The following is a 21,527-nucleotide window of genomic DNA, read 5'->3' as shown; positions in this document are numbered from 1 at the left end:
TTGTCTTCCTTTTTAATTATTCCGAATTGGAGTCTCCCTGAGATTCTCTGGGGCTTTAATTAGAGACTGAATTAAAGTTGTGTAAATACAGTTGGAAGCTGGAGAGTCTTTAAATAGAGCCGAGTTGCATCTGCAATTTCAGTTTCCCTTTTCTGGAAGAGAAAACATTCAAAGTCTTCAGAAGTTTGTCAAATCGCTGCGGGCTGCTTTTCCCCTAGGTGATTCTGCAGATTGATACAGTTATTTTTTTCTCAAACGGCTGCGACACAAAACTATTTCTGTAAATAAGATATTTCTTTGTTTCTCTGTAGCCATGTGGAAATTTGTTACACTTTGTTTGTCTTTCTTATGCACTAATATACATTTATAAAGAAAGTTGAAAAATGTACGCATAAACTCACCTGCCTGTGGATGTGTTAACGCTTGATTCTCCAACTCTGATTGTCTGATTTGCTTTGAAAACCAAAAGCATGAGATTCATCTCCCATTGGGCTGGATAAAATTCAAACTAAGTGCCTCGGCCCAGACTGCAGGCTTCTGCCTCGGAATAATAATGGGCTCTTTCAGATGTGTTTGTCATCAAATTAGCCTTCCACTTCAGACAAGGTGCTCTCACAGAGCAATTCTCGACAGTGATGGAATTCAAATTAGGCAGAGTCCGTTAGAGCGTTTTAAGCTTTAAAAAAAGAGAATGAGTTTAATTTGCAGATGTGATGCTCGCTGTAGGAGTTAAAAATTACAATGTTTAGGTTCATTGCAGCACTTCCCGTCCTGTGTTTCAGCTGCTTTTACTGTAAGCTTTCAGAGATTATGTGCATTCTGTCAACTATTTTTTCCCTCTTGAGTAAACGCTAATATTGTGCCCTTTTAAGTACACCGAGGCTCTTTAGCACATCCTAGAAGCCTGATTCACTGTTTGTCTTCCTGTTTTGAATTTTGACTTCAAGACACCCAGGTATAGTTTTTCCTGCCTCTCTCTGCTTGACATACCATTCCTCTTTGATACCTTTGATCAACCCAGGAGGGGAAAAGTTGCCTTGGGAAGCACCATCACTCCAACACAGCAGGGGGACACCTTGAGCAGGAGGGAGTGCAGAAGAAGGGATGGAAATCCCTGTTTTTTCCCCTCCAACATTGTCTGTCTTACAAGCACACACAAGCACACCAGAGTCAGCAATAATTAAAAGGTTAACTTGGGACATCTGACTCAAAATCATTCAGATACAGGAGGTAGATATAAACCGCAAGCTGTTCTAAAGAGTTTGTCATTGGTACAATATATAAGTAGGGTGCTAACCCTAACCCTTTGCCCTTTAAATATTTCTTTCTGTTGTTGACTATCACCAATACATATTTCAGATGATCAAAAAAGATATCAGACAAAGATAACTGGCCTCACCCGTTTCAGTTAAGGTCAGTGTTGATAATAAAAAAAAAACAAATTGAACAAAAATAATCATAAAAATATCTGTTGACCCCAAAGGCTTTCAGGAAAATATTCTCCAGACTAGTGAGACAAAAGTGGAACTTGGAACTGCGTCTCTTTACATTTGGTGTAAATCTACACAACGTTTCAGAATGAAATCATCATACTGAAAGTAAAACATAGTTCTGGTGCAGTAATGGTCTGAGGTTGCTTTTCTGTTTCAGGACCTGTGAGACTTTTTATGAGTTTATCTCTCTGTACTAGAAAATGCTGAATGTTCTGCCATCAGTTTGTGATCATGAGTTTAAGAGCACTTGGGTTATGTCAAGGATAATAAACTGAAGCATGTTAGCACGTCCACCTCTGAACGGCTCAAAAAAGAAGCAAATAAAAACGAAGATGTTTGAGTTGTCTAGTCTATATCTGACCTTCAACAATCCATTCATGCTCAAAGAGCCTTAAATGTGACTCGGTTCAAATAATTCTGCAAAGACGTTATCACAAACAGCTGTAAAAAGTGGCATATCCAGTCATTAAGTTACGTGTCAGTTAGCTTTTTACATATGGCTCAGTGGGTTCGGTTAACAGAAAAGTAAAAACAGAGGAAAATTTGTAAAGCGGAAATACTTTCCACAACAACAAGTGTGGCTTCTGAGACTGCACAGACATTTAATACCTGTAAGCCACTTATTCTGTCATCAGCCACATATTGGGGAGAAATTTGAACAGTGTGTTAATTAGAGTAGTGTGTATAATAATTCTATCCTAATATTGTGAGCATCTTGCTGCATTCTGTTGGGTCTGAAATGTAGGCGGATGTTTCGTTGACACAAACCAGCAATTCTTAAATGTGACCTAAATATTGCCTTTTGAAACCTAAAAGACCTAGATAAAAATGGACATCAGTCCTGGTTATGTTGGATAAAAATAAAATGTTTGCAAAAATTAAAAATGAAGAATATTGCTTTTATTAGTGAAACCAGCAAAGACAACACCAAAAGAGATACAGATTACAACAGAAATGGTGAAACCTTCAAAACATTCAGATTAGCTATAAACACCTAACAGATGCAGGAGAAGGAGTTAGACAGCAAACTCAGGACCAGTGCATCCCACACAATGATGGATTCTGCAAAAACTGCCGGTCTCCATCTTCATTCCGAACAGCTGTGTGAGTGCATCACTTTTAAAAGGAATCTCTAATCTTGTTTCCAAAAGAAACCCAACACATGCAGAGGAAGGCTCTTAATGGTCAAAAAAATTATATCTTATTTCCAGAAAATGTGTGGAAGTGAGAAAGCACTGAAATAGCTTCAGAATGTCTGCTGAGAACAAGCGTGATACTTTGTAATGGATTGTTTTGGTCTGTGTCTCGCTCTTTTTTTCCCTGCAGGGTTGAAGCAGATCCATGCCCTGTCCATCCAGGGGAACTATGAGCTGCGTATCGACTTGGAGGACTTTGAAAATAGCACAGCGTATGCCCATTACGGCACCTTCGGTGTGGGTCTCTTCTCAGTGGACCCTGATGATGATGGATACCCTTTGACAGTTGGAGACTATTCTGGCAATGCAGGTATGTACTGTACTAAGGTTTTCATTTTCCTCCAAGATGTACAGTGCTTTTACTATGATTAGATTGTTCTAACAGAAATCTATTTTTATTGCTAAAAACATAAACAGGTAAACCAACAACCAGCTCCTCCTCCATTCTGCCTTTAAGTATAATAAGAGTGCAGTATTTTTACAGTGCAGGCATGTCCACTGCTTAAACAGTGCAGTTTGTTGCACAGAGAGAGGTGCAGCTAGTGTCTTTGCTCCCTAATCATCAGATCCAAGCCAGCTACCTGTCACCTTAATTAAATTACTGGCAATTAATTGCACAGCTTGACCTGCAGTGTAAACAAAAACCTGCCACTGAAATGAAGAAGCAGTTTAAGGGTTCTGTGGGGAGCGTGCTTCAAGAACGCTGTGAGAACGGGGACAAATATGAAAGATGTAGCAAAGAGAAGTTGGGTTGAAAGGGATACCAGAGGAAGCAGGTGCACCAGAAGATGAGCTGGACTAATTAAAATGTGGATACATCTATCTATAGTACCTTGCAAAACTATTAATAAAACATAAAATTTTACTCATTTTATTGCGTTACAAAATGTAAGATATTTTATAGGGCTTTAATTTAATAGACCATCACAACAGCACATAGTTGTGAAGTAGAAGAAAATTATTGTTTTCAAAATCATTTATAAATAAAAATCAGAAAGGTTTGGTCAGCATTTTTATTCAAACCCACTTTACACCGGACCCAGTATAATCTTCATAACCTTCAATCATTACCTTCATAAATCACCTAATTGATAAATATAGTCCACTTGTGTGTGAGTTAATCTCAGTGTGAATCCAACTGGTCTGTGAGGGCTTCACAAGTTTATCAGAGAACATTAGTGAACAAACAGCATCATGAACCAGAAGGAATTCATGTATTCATTCATTTATTTACCGATTTACTGTATATAGCACTCAACAATAAGATAACAAAAACACAGAAAGAATCAGAAAAGAAAACATAAAAACGTACAACCATAAAAGCAGACAACAGCAAAATAAGAGTCATCAATGCAATCCTATGATACACTTCTATTGCCTGAAAAAATATATCTTAAGCTTAGATTTAAAGATGCCTGGGTCAGCGATGTAGTGATGGTCTAAAGGAAGTTGGTTCTAGAGTCGGGGTGCTGCCACTGAAAACAATCGGTCACCCCAGTTCTTAAGTCTAGTCCTTGGAACATCTAATAAAATTTGATTTGAAGACCTCAGACATATGACATATTCAGAAAGATGTAAAAGCTCAGATAAATAAGGTGAGGCCAAGCCATTAAGAACTTTAAAAACAAACAATAAAAGTTTAAAATCAAATCTAAAAAGGACAGAAAGCCATTGTAAAGAGGATGAAACAGGGGTGATGTGCTCTCTTCTAGAGGTTTTGTTTAAAAGACGGGCAGCCACTTTCTGGACAAGTTGAAGATGATTAAGGAAAGACTGAGAGACACCTATGATTACAATAATCAAGTCTAGATCTAATAAAAGCATGAATGGCCTTGTCCCAAGTCAAGATGCTTTACGTGTTTAACTTTGGTCAAAAGATGGTAAAAACATGATTTGAGCACATAGTTAATTTATTTATTGAATTTAAACTCCTGATCAAATATTACCCCTAGGTTTCTACCGGTGTTTTTTATTTTAAGCCGCAAAGTAATGATATCTATGGTGGCATTGATACCAACAGGAATACATTCTGTCCTTTGACACTTTTACATTCATTATCAGAAAATGGAGAGAGTATGATACAACTCCAAACCTACTGAAACATGGTTGCCTACTTTAATTGGAAGGCCGGGCAAGGAGAGCTTAAATCAGAGAAGCCAAGAGGAGTGGTAACTTGTGCTGATATCCGCAGCTTAGGTGGGAGAATATGTCAACAGGACAACTATTAGTTGTGCACCTAAAGGATCTGGCCCTTTTGGAAGAGTGGCAAGAAAGAAGACATTGAAAGAAAGCTTGTTCAATTTCCTTTTGGCCATGAGTGAAGTAAGAGATATAGTAAACATGTGAACGAAGGTGCTCATGTCAGATTAGCTTAACTTAACTTTTTGACCTACATGGAAAATGCTGTGTGGCAAAAACAGTAACACCGCATTGTTATGCAGTATGTTATCGAGTATGAAACATGATGGTTTTAGCATCATGGTGTGGGAAAGCCTTTCTTTGGGAGGGAAAATGAAGCTGTTGATGGAAAGATGGATGGAGCTAAGCACAGAACAATCCTGAAAGGAAGGCTGGGTTGAATTAATCAGCTTCTAGCAGGACAATGACCTTACTTTACTGATATTTTTTTTCTTTACAATCATCCACTACTTTGTGTTTGTCTGTTACACAAAATTCCCCAAAATATCCAAAATCCAATTTTTGATTGCACTGTAAAGGAGAGAAGCACCATAGAAGGAGGACATTATATAGAACTTTGCTTTCTTGATGCAATAATTGCTAAAACAAAATCCTGTCCTATCCCTGTCCTGACTGACAACATTGTGGCTTCACCTAGAACACATGTGCCAGTTTGAATCCAGTCCATTTAAGGGAACTCAAGCTCTCCTGAGATCATGATATCATGTTAGCTTCCCTCCAGGTTTCACCGCTGTTCCTATTAGGACCATTTTCTTCTGCTGTCCTTCTCTGCCTGCTCTCCAATCAGCCGACAGGTGCTCATTTTCACTGTGAGCAACCGCATCTTAATGGTCATCAGAGGGGGCTGCCGGCACCCCCCAGACCACCAAGGTGACACCCTCTGCCTTGTAAATGAGCCTTTAAGTGCCACTGTTGTTTTCCTCCTCTCCCTACGCCCTCTGGACATCATCCTGTTGTTGACACCATTGGGGCTCTCCATCCCACCCTTTGCTTCACTCACTAAATATTTTTTGCTACTGCCAAATGGCTCAAAACATTAATACAAGGTGTGCCATCAAATTATTTTTCCAACTGAGTGGTTACCATAGTAATGTCAAATGGAGAGAATGAGTGGGACAGAGCAAGAGAAGAGGGTAGAGGAGCTGCACGGCCACATCCCGAGCAATTAAGAGCTGTTTGACGCCCTCACAAGCTGTTAGCGATCACCTGATGGCTGTTAAGGAGCCTTTCATTCAGCTCACAGCTTTGTCCTTCGTTTCACTTCCAGCCCCCAGTGTGCAGCCAGCTTTGGAAATAAAGGGGAGAGAAGAGAGAAAAAAGAAGAGTATGGGGAAGCACTTTATGAGCTCTTTGAACAACCATTTGCAAATGGAAATAAAAAAATCAGGCTTACTGCTGCATCTGTGAGGATGTTTCTTTCATTTTACTTGTAAGTCTTTAAGAGCAGTGGCTTTCAAAGCAGTTATCATCTTTGAGAAATTGCCAGCGAGAAATCTTTATGCGGTGGGACGATGTTTCTAGCTCAGCAATTTGATTGTGGGGATCAGACTTAGCATCCAGACCATGATTAAGGGCACTCGGCTGTGCCGCATTCCTGCAGTGGTCTTACATCACTGTCATATTCACAATTGTGGGCTGGAGAAAAGAGGGCCCTCTCATTGATTATGCTTTTAAAGCTTTTTGTACAAGCAGAAGAAAATAAATTAGAGGATGCCTGGAAGAATCAAGTCAATATATGACATTATGCCTCTGTTGAAACATTTACATTAAAAAAATAAACATTAAAGACTCTCCAAGTGACACATATCAAGATGAAATCATCAAGCATCTGTTATTAAAAGCCATAAAGGTCACAAAAGAAAGTTTGATGAATTGGCTGCCAAGCAGCCTGACCTCCCGCTTCAGATAATGAGAAGAAATATTCTTGAAAACAGTGGAGCTCTATTTTTATTTCTTTTATTTTATCTTTTTACTCTAATGATTGATTCAGAGTCATGCCATGTTTAATCGACTTAGATGTGAATATATGTAATTACTATGGGATCAAAGATAATGGATTCTTAGATGCTGTTTTCTTCAGAGGCATGAATACAGAACCCTGCTAACGTTCCCACATTTAGTTGCTTTATAACCACAAACCAAAATATATATTACTGGGATTTTATGTGCTGCACAAACACAAAGGTACACATGATTGTAAAGTGGAAGGAAACGTGTACAAGGTTTTCTATTTTTATTTTACAAATAAAAATAAAAAAAATCAGAAAAGTGTGGCTTAGGTTTGTATTCTGCCTGAGATGCCACCAAATAAAATTCAGTCTAAACAATTTCCTTTCGAAGTCACCTAATTGGCCCACTTGTGTGAAAATAAATAAATGTACAGTGGAGAGAACACGTATTTCATACACTGCAACTCTGCAGGTTTTCTTTAATTTTTATCATAGGTATTCTTCAACTGTGTGATGGAATCTAAAACAAAAATCCAGAAAATCACATTGTGTGATTTTTAAGAAAATAATTTACATTTTATTGCATGATATAGGTATTTGGTCACCTAACAACCAGTAAGAATCCCAGCTCTCACAAGCCTGTTAGTTCTTCTTTAAGAAGCCCTCCTGTTCTCCACTCATTACCTGTATTACCTGCACCTGTTTGAACTCGTTATCTGTATAAAAGACACTGGTCCACACACTCAATCAATCAAACAAACTGCTACCTCTCCACAAAGTTCAAGACCAGAGAGCTGCGTAAGGACACCAGAGATAAAATAGTAGACCTGCAAAAGGCTGGGATGGACTTCAGGAAAATAGCCAAGCAGCTTGATGAGAAGGCAACAACTGTTGGTGCAATTATAAGAAAATGGAAGAAGTTCAAGATGATGGTCAATCTCCTTTTGTCTAGGGCTGCTTGCAGGAATACCATCCCTACCCGTGAAGCATGGAGGTGGAAACATCATTCTTTAGGGATTATTTTCTGCAAAGGGGACAGGATGATCTTTAGAGCGAGCTGAAAGTCCGTATTGCCCAGCGACAGCCCCAAAATCTGGAGGATCTGGAGAAGATCTGTATGGAGGAGTGGTCCAAAATCCCTGCTGCCGGGTGTGCAAAAGAACTGCAGGAAATGTCTATCTGTAATTGCAAACAAAGGTTCCTGTACAAAATGTAAAGTTTTGTTTTTCCTGGTCTATCAAATACTTGTCATGTAATAAAATGCTAAATAATTACACAAAAATCACACAATGTGATTTTTCTGGGTTTTTCTTTTAAACTCCGTCACTCACAGTTGAAGCGTACGTATGCTAAAAAGTGTAGAATTCTACATGCTTTGCAAGTGGGAAAACCTGCAAAATCACAGTGTATCAAATACTTGTTCTCCCCACTGTAGCTATTCTGTGAAGGTGTCAGCACTAAGAAGCCTAAAGTACAAACCATACAAATCCGGAATAAGGTTTATAAAAATTTTTAAACGGATTTAGTTTATGAAACAATTGCACAAATGCAGTTCATTTACTATAGGAAATTCAAGCAGACTATTTAGGGAACCAAATGGAGGAAGTGTACCTGCTGCTGTCTTATGTACAAAGCAAAATGCTTAATAGCTTGCCGCCTCATCTGCTCCTTATACTGGGCGGCTTCTTGTGAAAAAGCATTTATGTTAGCACACCAAGGTAAAATCATAACCCCAAGTCTCCATAAATTTGCTGCACCATTGTTTATTTTTTAGAGCAAACCAACTGAAAGGGATGGATTTCTACTTTTTTTGTACTTGTCAGTGCTCGTTTTCTGAAATACAATCACAAACGAGTAACTGGTATAACTCCATGACATTGTCCAGGTGCTTTACTCTGCTTTCAATGTGAAACCTAACCAGATAAAGGTGTAAAATTTGTCAGCATTGCACGGGCAAATTTGAACCAACTCCCCTGGAATACAATAGTGAAATTAACAGAACATCTATTTGTGACCAACTAGTAGACCAAAATTTAACTTTTTGGCCTACATTCAAAATGATCATAATGGGGAAATGGGTATCACTGTTTTTTTTCCAGCCAATCAACAATTATAGTCTTTTGTTTGTTTTAGGTGATTCTCTTCTGAAGCACAATGGAATGAAGTTCACCACCAAAGACAAGGACAACGATCACTCTGAGAACAACTGCGCGTCGTTCTACCATGGTGCGTGGTGGTACAGAAACTGCCACACCTCCAACCTCAACGGTCAGTACCTGCGTGGCCAGCACACCTCCTATGCCGATGGTATCGAGTGGTCCTCCTGGACCGGCTGGCAGTATTCCCTCAAGTTTTCGGAGATGAAGATCCGTCCCACCCGTGACCCTGACAATAAATAGAACTGATAAAAGGAGGAAGAGGAGAACAGAAAACCTTTTTGGATCATTCAAAAGAAATAACAAACATGATTTTTGACGGATTGAATTTCTTGTCTTCATATTGTTTATTCACATACACGTGACTCTTTAAGTTTAGTTGACTGCAGTTGGCTTCATAGTTACATCCTTTTTGCTCCTCTTATATTTGTGACTGCCATGATGCTTTCTTTAAGGAAAATTCTAACCTTGATGCCCGTAGTTTTTATATTTTACCTTATAAACGAGCAAAGCAGAGCCCTGAGCCAATAATTTACTTTGCTATCTTTACTCATTCTAATGTGGTGGTCCAACCATCTACAGAATCATCATGTTCTCTTGACTTTGATCTCCCCAACACTTTAGGAGCAATGATCGGAGAGGGTTCAATTACATATATGGAGCAAGACCAACCCTTCACAAAATACAAGCAGGAGATGCATATTCTTGGGTTTCATCTGCGAGAAGGGAGAGCTCACCGCACTTTGATACATTTACATCCCTTATCTGTGTGAATGAGACCCAGCAGGGTAGTGGCAATGAGCGCACTTCCTCCAGTAATGAAAGGAAAGACAGAAAACGAGGAAGCGAGCTGACAGGAGTTAAATTGGATAAGGGAAAAGGGGGCGAAAGAAAGCTGGAAGAGTACAAGGAGGTGAAAAAAGAATGAAAAACGAGCAAAGACAAAGAAAAGAGACAACGGAGGATCTCATTCGTCTGACTTGTGCCATTAAGGAGCATATTGGGCACTTTGTCTGATGTGCCTGCCAGCTGAGTACTGGCCAACCAATGCAACATCACAGATGGAAACACAGGACTCTGGGTGTGTGTTGGCGTGTGTACGTGCGTTTGTGTACATGTGTTTGTGGATGATCATGTGTGCTCGTCTTTGACAGAAAGACTGACAAAGCTCTCTAAGATGCTCAGTTTCCTGTCAGGAAATCAGAAGAGGGACTTGACTGAGCACATTGTAAAGCACAAGCATGGCTGGCACACCTTTGCTTTATCCATATACGTGCAGAAGCAAGAAAATAAAAGGCGTGTTAGATCCAATCGGGTTTATAAAGAAATTAAATGATTCCACATTCCCAACTCTTTAGACTGTCCTCTTATTTTCAGGTGTTTAGTATAAGATTTTTTTTTGTCTTTATTTTTGTGTGTAGCTCGTTTTCTGCCATCATGCGAACACAGAAAAAATCACTATTAAAAAAAATCATATTTCCTTTTTTGTTTTTCTTTGAATTAAAATTCCACAGTTTGTGATGGAGAAGTCAAAATTGCCTCAAGCAAGAAAGAAAAACAAGAGAGAAAATAATTTATGGAAAAAAATGCAAAAGCAACATATTGGTGAAACGTGCAATAGCAACCCTGTATTTGTTTTTTTAAGCACTGTCAATCCTGTCAAAGCTTTTTTTGGATGATGTAAGAAAAGCTTTAAGATATCTGTAGATTCTACTGTACAGCGTGTATGACTTTCAGAGCATGTGAAACATTTCTTACTATGCGACAACACAAAGAGAAAGCAAGAGTGGACTTTAGAAAATCTACCCGTCAAAGAAAGAACTTTTCCTCTTCCTCCACATGATCTGCAGTGGGGACTACTGATCTGAAGGTTGAGCACAAGGAAGGAGGATTGTGATTATCCCTCAAGCACATGCTTGTTCAAATCTTTTCTTTCTTTTTTGAATGAACAATACAAGGCACGTTTCAACATTTGGGAACATTAGCAGCCTCACAGGACACGACTGACCCTCTCCTTTTCCGGATTCTCTGCTTTTGGACAGCAATGTGGTACTGGAGTGCATCTTTGAATGTGCGCTGAGTTTTCATGTGTAGCACAAAGCAATGTTGCGCTGATTACCTTCCGGACGTTGCCAACATGCCGCACCCCATGTTTCTGCGTCAACGTCGGGTGTGTACAGTACATACAAGCAACCCAATCATGACTCGGTGGACTGCTGCCACCTTTCTTCTTCATTGAAGCACAGACATTCATGTAAAAAAAAAAAATAAATGCTGAAAAAACAACAGGTGTTATTAAGGCACAGCATCTGAGGTATGATTTAAAGTTTGTGAAATAAGGCATATGAAAAGAGGGAACTGGATTGTGAGTGTGAATGGATGCTAATATTTTTGTGTGTGTTTCTCTGCTTGACAGATCATGTGTGTTTGTATGCATCTATTGTGTGTCTGTGTGTACACATGAACAGGAGCATCTCAATGAATTTGAATGTCCTTGAAGAATATTTTTTTAGTAAAACTATTCCAAAAGGGAAATTAATATTTTACAGATTTAATAGCCACAGATTGAAGTATACCAATTGTTTATGTGGGTGACTTTGATGACAATTGCTGATAGTTATTAAAAACCCACAATTAAATTTCTCCTTTAACTGCAATATTACATAAGAACAATGAAAACCTAACTTTTGTTAAAGAAATATGGCCCTACATTTCTCTATAAAGTATTTTTATCAGTCTTATGTAATAATCACAGAAATGACCAGAAATAAATAATTGAAATGTATCACTTTGTGTGATGAATCTATACAAGTATCACTTTTTTAACTGAATTGCTGAAACAAAGCAACTTTTCAGCAATATTCTAAATTCCTGGGATGCACCTGTAGGCACATGCTTTGGTTTGAACCTGCCGGCGTACATGAGCCGGACCAGACAAGAGAGCAGGGGGTAAAGTCTATCCCAATGTGGAGTAATGTGATGGTTACATCCAACTAGCCTCCCTCTGCTGTTTGTGTTGATAACGGGGAGATTTACATTATTATATTGACCTATTAGTTATTGTGATTGTGAATACCACTTACTGGTTGCTGTGTTGAACTGCGCCTGTACCCTTGAACCCCTTCACCGTGAACCCACTCCCCAACACGTTGTGCACACTGTATATGTTACTGCTATGTTTCCCCGTGTTATTTACATGTGCAGACACGTATTATTTTCTGCATCCTGATCTGTTTTTGTTGCGTGAATGCCTTTATAGTCACCATTTCTCTACAGTGCTGCAGCTTGCTAAGTCTCCAATGAAAGAGGAGATGAAAGAGTGAAATCGGAATCTCCAATCAATCCGAGTTATCCTGCTCATTACAGAGCATCAATGCTCTCCCCCAGGTACCCAAACCTTCTACATTTCTTAGTGTCTACCTTCTTAATTGCCTTAGCCTGTGCTGCCAGCCCCACCCTCCTGCCCCAACTCCTAAATTCTCTTCTTTTTCCCATCCCGCCCTCTAAAATGCTGTGTTTTTCTCCTGCTCCTGCCTCCGTTATCCGGTCCTCTTCCCTTCATCCTCCATTTCCTTCAATCCCAGTGCAAAACTAACTATGTTTTCTCCTTCTGTTATTTTTTGGTGAAGTAATATAGATTGTTTTTGCTGAATCTTGATACTGTGTTTTAATGTTCTTGTCACCATTTAATAAACATTCACATTTTATAAATGGGGAACAGCATGTGTTTTTTTTTCAGTCTCTATATGTATGTCCCCATAGGAGTGCTGTTGGTGCTTTTTGTTTTGTTTTTAAACTGAAACAGTTAATAGATTTAAATGCAGTGTTTTAAAATGCTGAATCTTGAAAGGGGTTTTCACATAGCATGTCTATGTTTTTTATGCAAAACTCCAACGCAGGTTAATTAACTTTGCGGAAACCTACGAGGAATATCTCAGTCACTCTTAATTATTCAATTGAATCATTAAAACTGCAATAGTGTTCCTCAGGATTGTTTTTCTTTTGTGATCTACCTGTGTCAGAATGTTATCAAGATCAACCCAGTTATTCGGGAGAAATAATTAACTTTCAATTAGTTATCTCTTAAATCATGTGCCATTTTAATAGCTCTATAAAACTACTTACTCCCAGCTGTTGTGTAGCAGCAGTGTCAATTTTGTTTCTTTTTTCTAAACACAAGGAGTTTTACTGTATTGTAATTGTAAGTTAAAACGTTTTCAGTTCTATGGCTTTGAATATAGTACAAAATAAAAATTTGATGGTGTTTCATATGTTCTAAAATGATGTTAGTTAACAAAGGGTGAAAAAAAAGCACAACATGTGTCAATATTTATGAAAGAAATCAACACAAACACGAAATGGGACAGCTGTGTTTAAGAAAACTAAGTACACTTTTGCTGCTTCCACAGGATTTAATAATGTAGTTAGCAGCGAGGTCCTGCCAGTCAAATTCTCTTGATAATTTGATTATCTGCAAGTTTGAACACTTCTATATTGTCAGGAATTAAGGCAAATTGTTGGACTGGAGCTTAATGTTTTGGGTTAAGACAGTACCGGTAAGAAGAAAATACGTAAGCAATGACCTTACAAAAGCCACTATTGTTGTCCATCAATCTTGCAAGGCCTATGAGGATGTTATCAAACTATTTTAGAGTCTGTCACTCTGTTTATCATTCACCAGTTGAAAACAGTTATTAAAGGTGTCAGTCAAATCATTTTTGCAAATTTACTATAAAATGCAGCAAAATGCAAACAAATAAGCTCTGACCCAGACTCTACAGACCTTATTATTTTTTACGTCAAATTTGTTGAAGTACAGTTAAAAATAAATTAATGGTGTTGGAGGGGTTATGATATGGGCATGTGTTGGGCTTGTAGATGTAGGACCTAGGCACCTTGTTCACAACAGTGAAAAATAAGAAGATCCAACAAGCTTGGAATTGTGCAAAAAAAAAGGGTCTGGACACACAAGCATGAATGATGGGTACTTTTACAAGCAAGCTTTTTGTTTAATAAATAATGAAAGTGTGTAATCTATTGTGTCAGTTTTAAAGTTGAGGTTGTCAGAAGAATATTTCTCTTGATTGTTATATAACTGTTTTTCTTTAATCGCCTAATTAAAGAGATGTTCATTGCTTATTTAGCATTCCACCTGAGGTTTTCAATGACATCCCTCAAAGTTGCTACTTAGGACATTGCAGATGACAAACAAAAGGAAAAATGCACAATGACTGTGGTTATCTATAAGAGCTACCATTAATTGGTGCTCAATGAGGTTGCTAGAGCAGAGACATTTCATACATTTTGTTTAGTGTATTTTATGTCAAAGACAGTGTCTATTATTGCATCTTTTCTGTTGATCCATAGTCCATAATTTCTTATCCATGGAGAGTCGCTGGGGGACTGGCCACTGGGGGAGTGGCAAGGATACACCCTGGACAGGTCACCATTCTATCACAGGACAAATAACCATGCACACACACTCCGAGCTAAGTGCAACTTACAGAAACCAACTGACCTAACATGCAAGTTTTTGGATTTTGGGAGGAAGTTGGAGTTCATGGACAGAACCCACACATGTAAGGGCAGAATATGCAAACTCTAACACGCAGTTGTTGCATGTGTTTAAGTTAATTTGTCCTTAACTCTGCAAACCTGAAAGCATGGTCTTTAGCACAACTTTTCTTATATTTAACCGGGCCATATAATTTGTTTAGATTATAATTTGACAGACAAAAACTAAATAAAGAGTTACATAATTCACTTATTAAATAATGGGTGGCATTTGAAGAAAAAGAAAATAATTCTGGATAGTTTAACTTTGAGCTCCATCTCTAATATGACATTAGGATGTAGATTTCTTAGTAAAAGGTAGATTTGTATGCTTAGATGGGTGGTGACAAAATTAGTTGTGTGACTTAGCTGGTATAGTGTTGAATTAAAAAGAAGAACTTCAAGAATTAAAATATTAAACATTTATTAAGTGACTTATATAGAAGTTAATTTGTACAATGCAGTTTTACTGTAGCAAGCAAGGCATTTTCTAAACCAAAGTAGCTTGCACATAAACAGATATTTTGTGTCTTCCATCCATACCTTTTTGCTCTGAAAGTATTGGCACATACAGGTCCTTCTCAAAATATTAGCATATTGTGATAAAGTTCATTATTTTCCGTAATGATGAAAATTTAACATTCATATATTTTAGATTCATTGCACACTAACTGAAATATTTCAGGTCTTTTATTGTCTTAATACGGATGATTTTGGCATACAGCTCATGAAAACCCAAAATTCCTATCTCACAAAATTAGCATATCATTAAAAGGGTCTCTAAACGAGCTATGAACCTAATCATCTGAATCAACGAGTTAACTCTAAACACCTGCAAAAGATTCCTGAGGCCTTTAAAACTCCCAGCCTGGTTCATCACTCAAAACCCCAATCATGGGTAAGACTGCCGACCTGACTGCTGTCCAGAAGGCCACTATTGACACCCTCAAGCAAGAGGGTAAGACACAGAAACCCTGAGGAAGATTGTGGAGAAGGGCCGATTCCAGACCTTGGGGGACCTGCGGAAGCAGTGGACTGAGTCTGAAGTAGAAACATCCAGAGCCACCGTGCACAGGCGTGTGTAGGAAATGGGCTACAGGTGCCGCATTCCCAAAGGTCAAGCCACTTTTGAACCAGAAACAGCGGCAGAAGTGCCTGACGTGGGCTACAGAGAAGCAGCACTGGACTGTTGCTCAGTGGTCCAAAGTACTTTTTTCGGATGAAAGCAAATTCTGCAAGTCATTCGGAAATCAAGGTGCCAGAGTCTGGAGGAATACTGGGGAGAAGGAAATGCCAAAATGCCAGAAGTCCAGTGTCAAGTACCCACAGTCAGTGATGGTCTGGGGTGCCGCGTCAGCTGCTGGTGTTGGTCCACTGTGTTTTATCAAGGGCAGGGTCAATGCAGCTAGCTATCAGGAGATTCTGGAGCACTTCATGCTTCCATCTTCTGAAAAGCTTTATGGAGATGAAGATTTCATTTTTCAGCACGACCTGGCACCTGCTCACAGTGCCAAAACCACTGGTAAATGGTTTACTGACCATGGTATCACTGTGTTCAATTGGCCTGCCAACTCTCCCGACCTGAACCCCATAGAGAATCTGTGGGATATTGTGAAGAGAACGTTGAGAGACTCAAGACCCAACACTCTGGATGAGCTAAAGGCCGCTATCGAAGCATCCTGGGCCTCCATAAGACCTCAGCAGTGCCACAGGCTGATTGCCTCCATGCCACGCCGCATTGAAGCAGTCATTTCTGCAAAAGGATTCCCGACCAAGTATTGAGTGCATAACTGTACATGATTATTTGAAGGTTGACGTTTTTTGTATTAAAAACACTTTTCTTTTATCGGTCGGATGAAATATGCTAATTTTGTGAGATAGGAATTTTGGGTTTTCATGAGCTGTATGCCAAAATCATCCGTATTAAGACAATAAAAGACCTGAAATATTTCAGTTAGTGTGCAATGAATCTAAAATATATGAATGTTGAATTTTCATCATGACATTATGGTAAATAATGAACTTCATCACAATTTGCTAATATTTTGAGAAGGACCTCTATATAATAAATATACATTATTGTTCTTTAAAAAAGAGATTTTATTTTCCTTTTCTCTTTTACATCCATGGCTATGGTGTTGGCTATGAATGGCATAAATGAAATGCCATAATTCCACAGGTGTTTAGTTTTCAGTTGCAGCTTGAATGATTTTATTACTTTTACTACCTCAGTTAACTCTATTTATTGCTTTTTGTGCTTTCTGCTTTTGAATCCTTCATCCTTCTTCACTGATGCATTATATAGCAGCTCTGGAGTGCTCTTTGGAGTAAAATTCACATACATGAATATCCCTGTAATTATCTCTCTAAATGTAAATATCAAACACGACTAATGTAGCAGTAAAAATCAGATCATCCCTAATGTTTGACATCCCTTATCTGATCCCCATGCTGTTTTGAAATCATCCACTACAATGCGACTTGTCATGGATAACATTTGACGTCTGCTTGGTGTTGAAAGCATCTACTAATTGTCTTGAAGAAGGGTGAGTCATGGCTGGAAGGGTGTGTTTTTGTGTGTGTTATAGAAGTCACAAAGAGGAGGCAAGCCAGCCATGTAATCTAGGTCTTAATTTAAATTTCAAAAGACAGAAAACGATGGTGATGATTGAGAGGCTCTGGAGAGCCACTAGACACTCAAGGTATTCCAGTCAAACCTTGACTCTGCTTTCTGCCAGTGCTGTCTATTCATTCCTTTCCAAGCGTACAAAATTGGCAACCAAAAACACTGTTTAGTTCTTTTCAGAGCTATGTTAAGTCATTTAAAATAGTATTTCAATTACTCATACACAAATTTACATGTAAATATTCCTAAATTCAAAATGTACTTCTATTAAAGTTAATGCCCACAAAAAATATAGTTGCAAACACTTTTAACCCCCACCGCATAGTTGATTTACAGGCAAAAATAGAAACACAAATTGCAGCTGTTTGCAATAAGCAAATAAAAAAGGAGTAATTTAAATAGCTCAATCCAACTAATATTACAAGGGGTTTCTCGAAATTAAACACAAAATGCCACTTTTGATGACTACTGGAGTTCCAGCCCCTTCATAACATGCATCTTTAGTACTTAGGTTCTAAACTGCCTTCCTAAAGAACATTAACCTACTCCTCATAGGCAAAGGCCTTCAGTTAATTAATATTCTTGGATTTGTGTGTTGCAGCTGCCTTCAATAAATCCCACCTGAGATCTTCAATAGAGTTCAAATCGGGGGACTATGAAGGCCACTCTAGTGTCTTCTGGTACACTTTCTGAAACTAAGCCTTGGTGGACTTTAAAATATGCTCGAGATCATTATGGTGTTTGCAAGTCCATTGATGCTTTAAGTCTGTGACAAACTTAAAGGGTCTTCTGCCTACAAGCCACTGTCTTCCAGGATTTCCTGACACTTAAATGAATCCATCTTGACCTCCGCATGCTGTAGTTTTCCAGTGCCAGAAGAAGCAACCCAGCCCCACAGCATCACAGAACCATTGTCATGCTTTACTGTGGGCATAGTATTGGTTTTAGTATATGCTTCATTTCATTCTCTTATCCACCTCATCCCAACCTACAGAGAGAAACTAAGAGCTTCCAAACCCAAGGTTCACACTGTTAAGAAGTGGACTGAAGAATCAAAGCAGATGCTACAGGCCTGCTTTGAATGCAGAGACTGGACTGTTTTTGAAACCTCAACCACTGACTTAAACCAACTAACTGATGTGGTGACATCATACATCTGTTTCTGTGAGGACATGTGTGTGCAGACCAAGACCTTCTGCACCTTTGGGAATAACAAGCCATGGTTGACTCCACACCTCAGGAATCTGCGCAGGGAAATGGATGAAGCTCACAGCAGTGGAGATTGGGCGCGGTACAGGCAAGTCAGGAACAGACTAACAAAAGAGATCAAAGCAGCCAAGAGAAGCTACAGTGAGAAGCTTAAGAACAGCCTTTCTACTGGTGATGCTTCAGCTGTATGGACTGGTCTGAGAAACCTGACTGCCTATAGGAGACTAAATCTGAGTGGAGCTGGCTTATCTCTAAATAATCTAATCCAAAGGTGACATTTGTACAAAAATGGGAAATTTAACCCCCTTATTGCTTGGTTTTACTGGGATCAACCACCATTAGTGGGATGAAAACGCCACCAGGCTGCATCAAAAATAGAAGTGGTTTTAGGTAAATCTGTGGCAATAGTCTAAAAGTGGTTAATTAGGGGTTAAGCAGTGGGTTTCAGAAAAACTACATTGTACTAATAATGTCACTAAATATATTTTTTATATTTTGATTCTTTGAATTTCTTATATTTTACTCAACACTATACCAACTAAGTCACACAGTGGGTAACCATCAGGTGTTCGGCTAATTCCATAGCTGCTGTCACAGTAACCCTTCTTGCATCATTGTTCTGCAATATATGTGAGGGGAAGAAACTATTAATGCATGTTTTTCATTTTTTCTTAAAAACTGGTTCAACAACATTTTTTTCCTGAGTTTGTAACGTTGCCTCAATTATGATCTATGTGAAACAAACAGAGGGATGCACAGCAATAATTAGATGTGACCCAGAGGTCTTTTAAGAATCAGGTAAGCAGGCAAAACTGGCAACAAGGCAAGACCGAGACTGGGTTTAGAAATCGTTTAAAGGTTTATTACAATAAACAGGGTAAGAACATCACTAAAATATGGACATAAAATTTGTAAAAATAAAAATAAAATAAAATAAACCCAATTTAGAAATATCAAATCACTAAAAACTGTCCAGCTTGGTCCAAGTTGAGAGGGTAAAATGTCCAAGCCATTTTAGGGCCTCATAGCAGTCGTGTACCTCCAGAGCAGCGGTTATAGTGGGTATCTGCTGGAAAACAGGGCGGTAATTATTGTTACGAATTAAATTGGAGGGGGAAACGAGCCATAGACTCATCATACTCACTCAGCTGGCAGAGCCCTAGACTCTGCCTGCACTCTGGGGTTCACTGTCCCTGCAAAGACTGGCGCCACTGCTGTTGCTCCTCCTGTTACCCTTCTCTGCTGCTGCCCCCTCTACTGGATTTTTAACTGTCCATCCTTCAGGTCCTCCTCTGCTGCTGGGCCTTTGCTTCTCTTCTGATGGGAGCCCTTCTCTTCTTTCCAGGGGAAGGTTTCCTCTCTCCGGTGCTATTAGGGTGGGGCAACTAACATGCATTAAAAGCTTAAACTGACATACACATGTAAACCTGAACCTTTTGTCATTTTTAATGTTGTTCATTTAAATCATACAGTTTAATCCACAGTGATCACGGGTATGGAGCATGCAGTGAGGATAGTTGAACCAAAAGAGATATAGTCAAGAACTCTTAGCATTCACCTGAGCAATATGTGTAAGACGTGGTTGGGAAAATCTACATGTATATCTAACTTAGCTCTGTGTCATGATCCCCATGAAGGCTCTCCAAATGCATCCAGTGCTCTAAATACAAGTAATTATGCTATGCTTCATCCTCAACATTTTATTATTGGCATCAGACACTACTGAACAACATATATCCCACCCCAAACAGTTTATAGTGATTTGTAAATACTTTCAAATAAGGCAATAAATTGGTAGGTTTTTAATCCCTCATTCTGTGTCAGGACCTTAAGGTTGATCATGTGCTACGAAGAAGACATGTAGTGTATTAGTGTATTGTGTATGTGTAACAATGGTCTAAACTTGAAGAATTGAAGCAGATTTTAAGGAACAACAGGTTTCCTCACATCTTTGAAGTGTGTTTTGCTTTTGATGTGTTCCTGCTCTGAATAGTGTTAGTGGATTGGGATTTATAGTTTGGGATTCACAGAGTACAACTGTGTCAGAACACAGTATGTTACTTTCTGTGAAATCACCATCTTTTTTTGATAGTTAAGGGTCAACTGAATGTCTACAAAAGACAATTCAATGCTCTGAGTACCCCAAAATGGTCAGATAATTATTGCCTAAATTAGTCAGCAACTGAGTTTCATTTTCAGTTTCAAGCATCCAGCATGCCAAAGTGAGTAAAACTGGATAGCGTACCGTGAGATTAAGAAATGTTATTAAATTGGTCGTTGCAGCTGCAGCAGCATTGATTTTGTATCGTTGCTTCATATGTAAGTTATACATAGAGTGCGTGAGTTGCAGTAATCATGTGATGGCATTTTTGACATACAGATCACCATAAATAAAATCAACTAATTAAATTGTATTTACTACATTCGAAAAATGTGTATAATGGTGATGTGGGAGAGTTGTTTTTCTATGACATCTTGTCTTCCTGCAACACTAAAACAAAAGACAGATATGCAATAGTGTGACAGGGGTATAACAGTCTTCTTATGAATTTCCTACCTCATCTTTACTCTGTCTGTTCCTTTCACAAAGAACATTTACTGTAGCTTAGATCTTATCACTATGAGCAGTGAATTGATTTAAATCAGCACCTAAAGATGACACAGATGACAGCTTAGCTATGCTGTGCATGTACAGGTATATACATGGGTTTTTCTGTAGTTGAGCTAATGTTTCTACATTTGGAGCTGTTGCCAGCTTCCGTCATTGTTTTAGATTTCAAGCCATTAGCATTCCTACCCTGCATCCCTTTTTTAACATGCCAGCCAAGTAAACAACCAGATTACTGCAGAACCATAAAAACCAAATAAACACATGCTCACCTGACTGAAAGTTAGAATTGTATTAGTTCTGGTAGAGTACATGTTACAGTTTTTGCTTATCTACCTGCAAATCACAATGGAAACCGGTCTCCATCTCTTCTTATTAAGAGAAGTCATGGCAAACAGCCTTTTGTGCTCTGTGGTCCCTGCTGCGCTTATTCTGATGCAAGGTAAAGCTTTACCTTCACACCCCCGACCTTTAATCTGATAAGGACCATCCACTGGCTCTGATGCAGATAATACAGGGTTGTTGTGGCCCTGGCTTC

The 21,527-nt window shown here is 38.7% G+C and overlaps 1 protein-coding gene across 2 annotated transcripts in view; it reads left to right on the top strand.

The window, feature by feature from the left end:
- Positions 1-12,711, top strand: part of fibcd1b (fibrinogen C domain containing 1b) — a 258,066-nt gene extending 245,355 nt beyond the window's left edge. For both annotated transcript variants that reach the window (XM_047372703.1, XM_047372704.1), the window contains 2 exons: positions 2,820-2,999; positions 8,971-12,711. In XM_047372703.1, coding sequence (XP_047228659.1) covers positions 2,820-2,999; positions 8,971-9,236 — 446 coding nt within the window. In that variant the 3' untranslated portion in view covers positions 9,237-12,711. The remainder of the gene's footprint in view (positions 1-2,819; positions 3,000-8,970) is intronic.
- The last annotated feature ends 8,816 nt before the right edge of the window (positions 12,712-21,527 follow it).

Source organism: Girardinichthys multiradiatus, chromosome 8 (genome assembly GCF_021462225.1).
Source record: "Girardinichthys multiradiatus isolate DD_20200921_A chromosome 8, DD_fGirMul_XY1, whole genome shotgun sequence".
In the NCBI taxonomy this organism is placed as follows: domain Eukaryota; kingdom Metazoa; phylum Chordata; class Actinopteri; order Cyprinodontiformes; family Goodeidae; genus Girardinichthys; species Girardinichthys multiradiatus.
The sequence above is the reverse complement of the archived record's forward strand: the minus strand, read 5'-3'. Positions and strand labels throughout refer to the sequence as shown.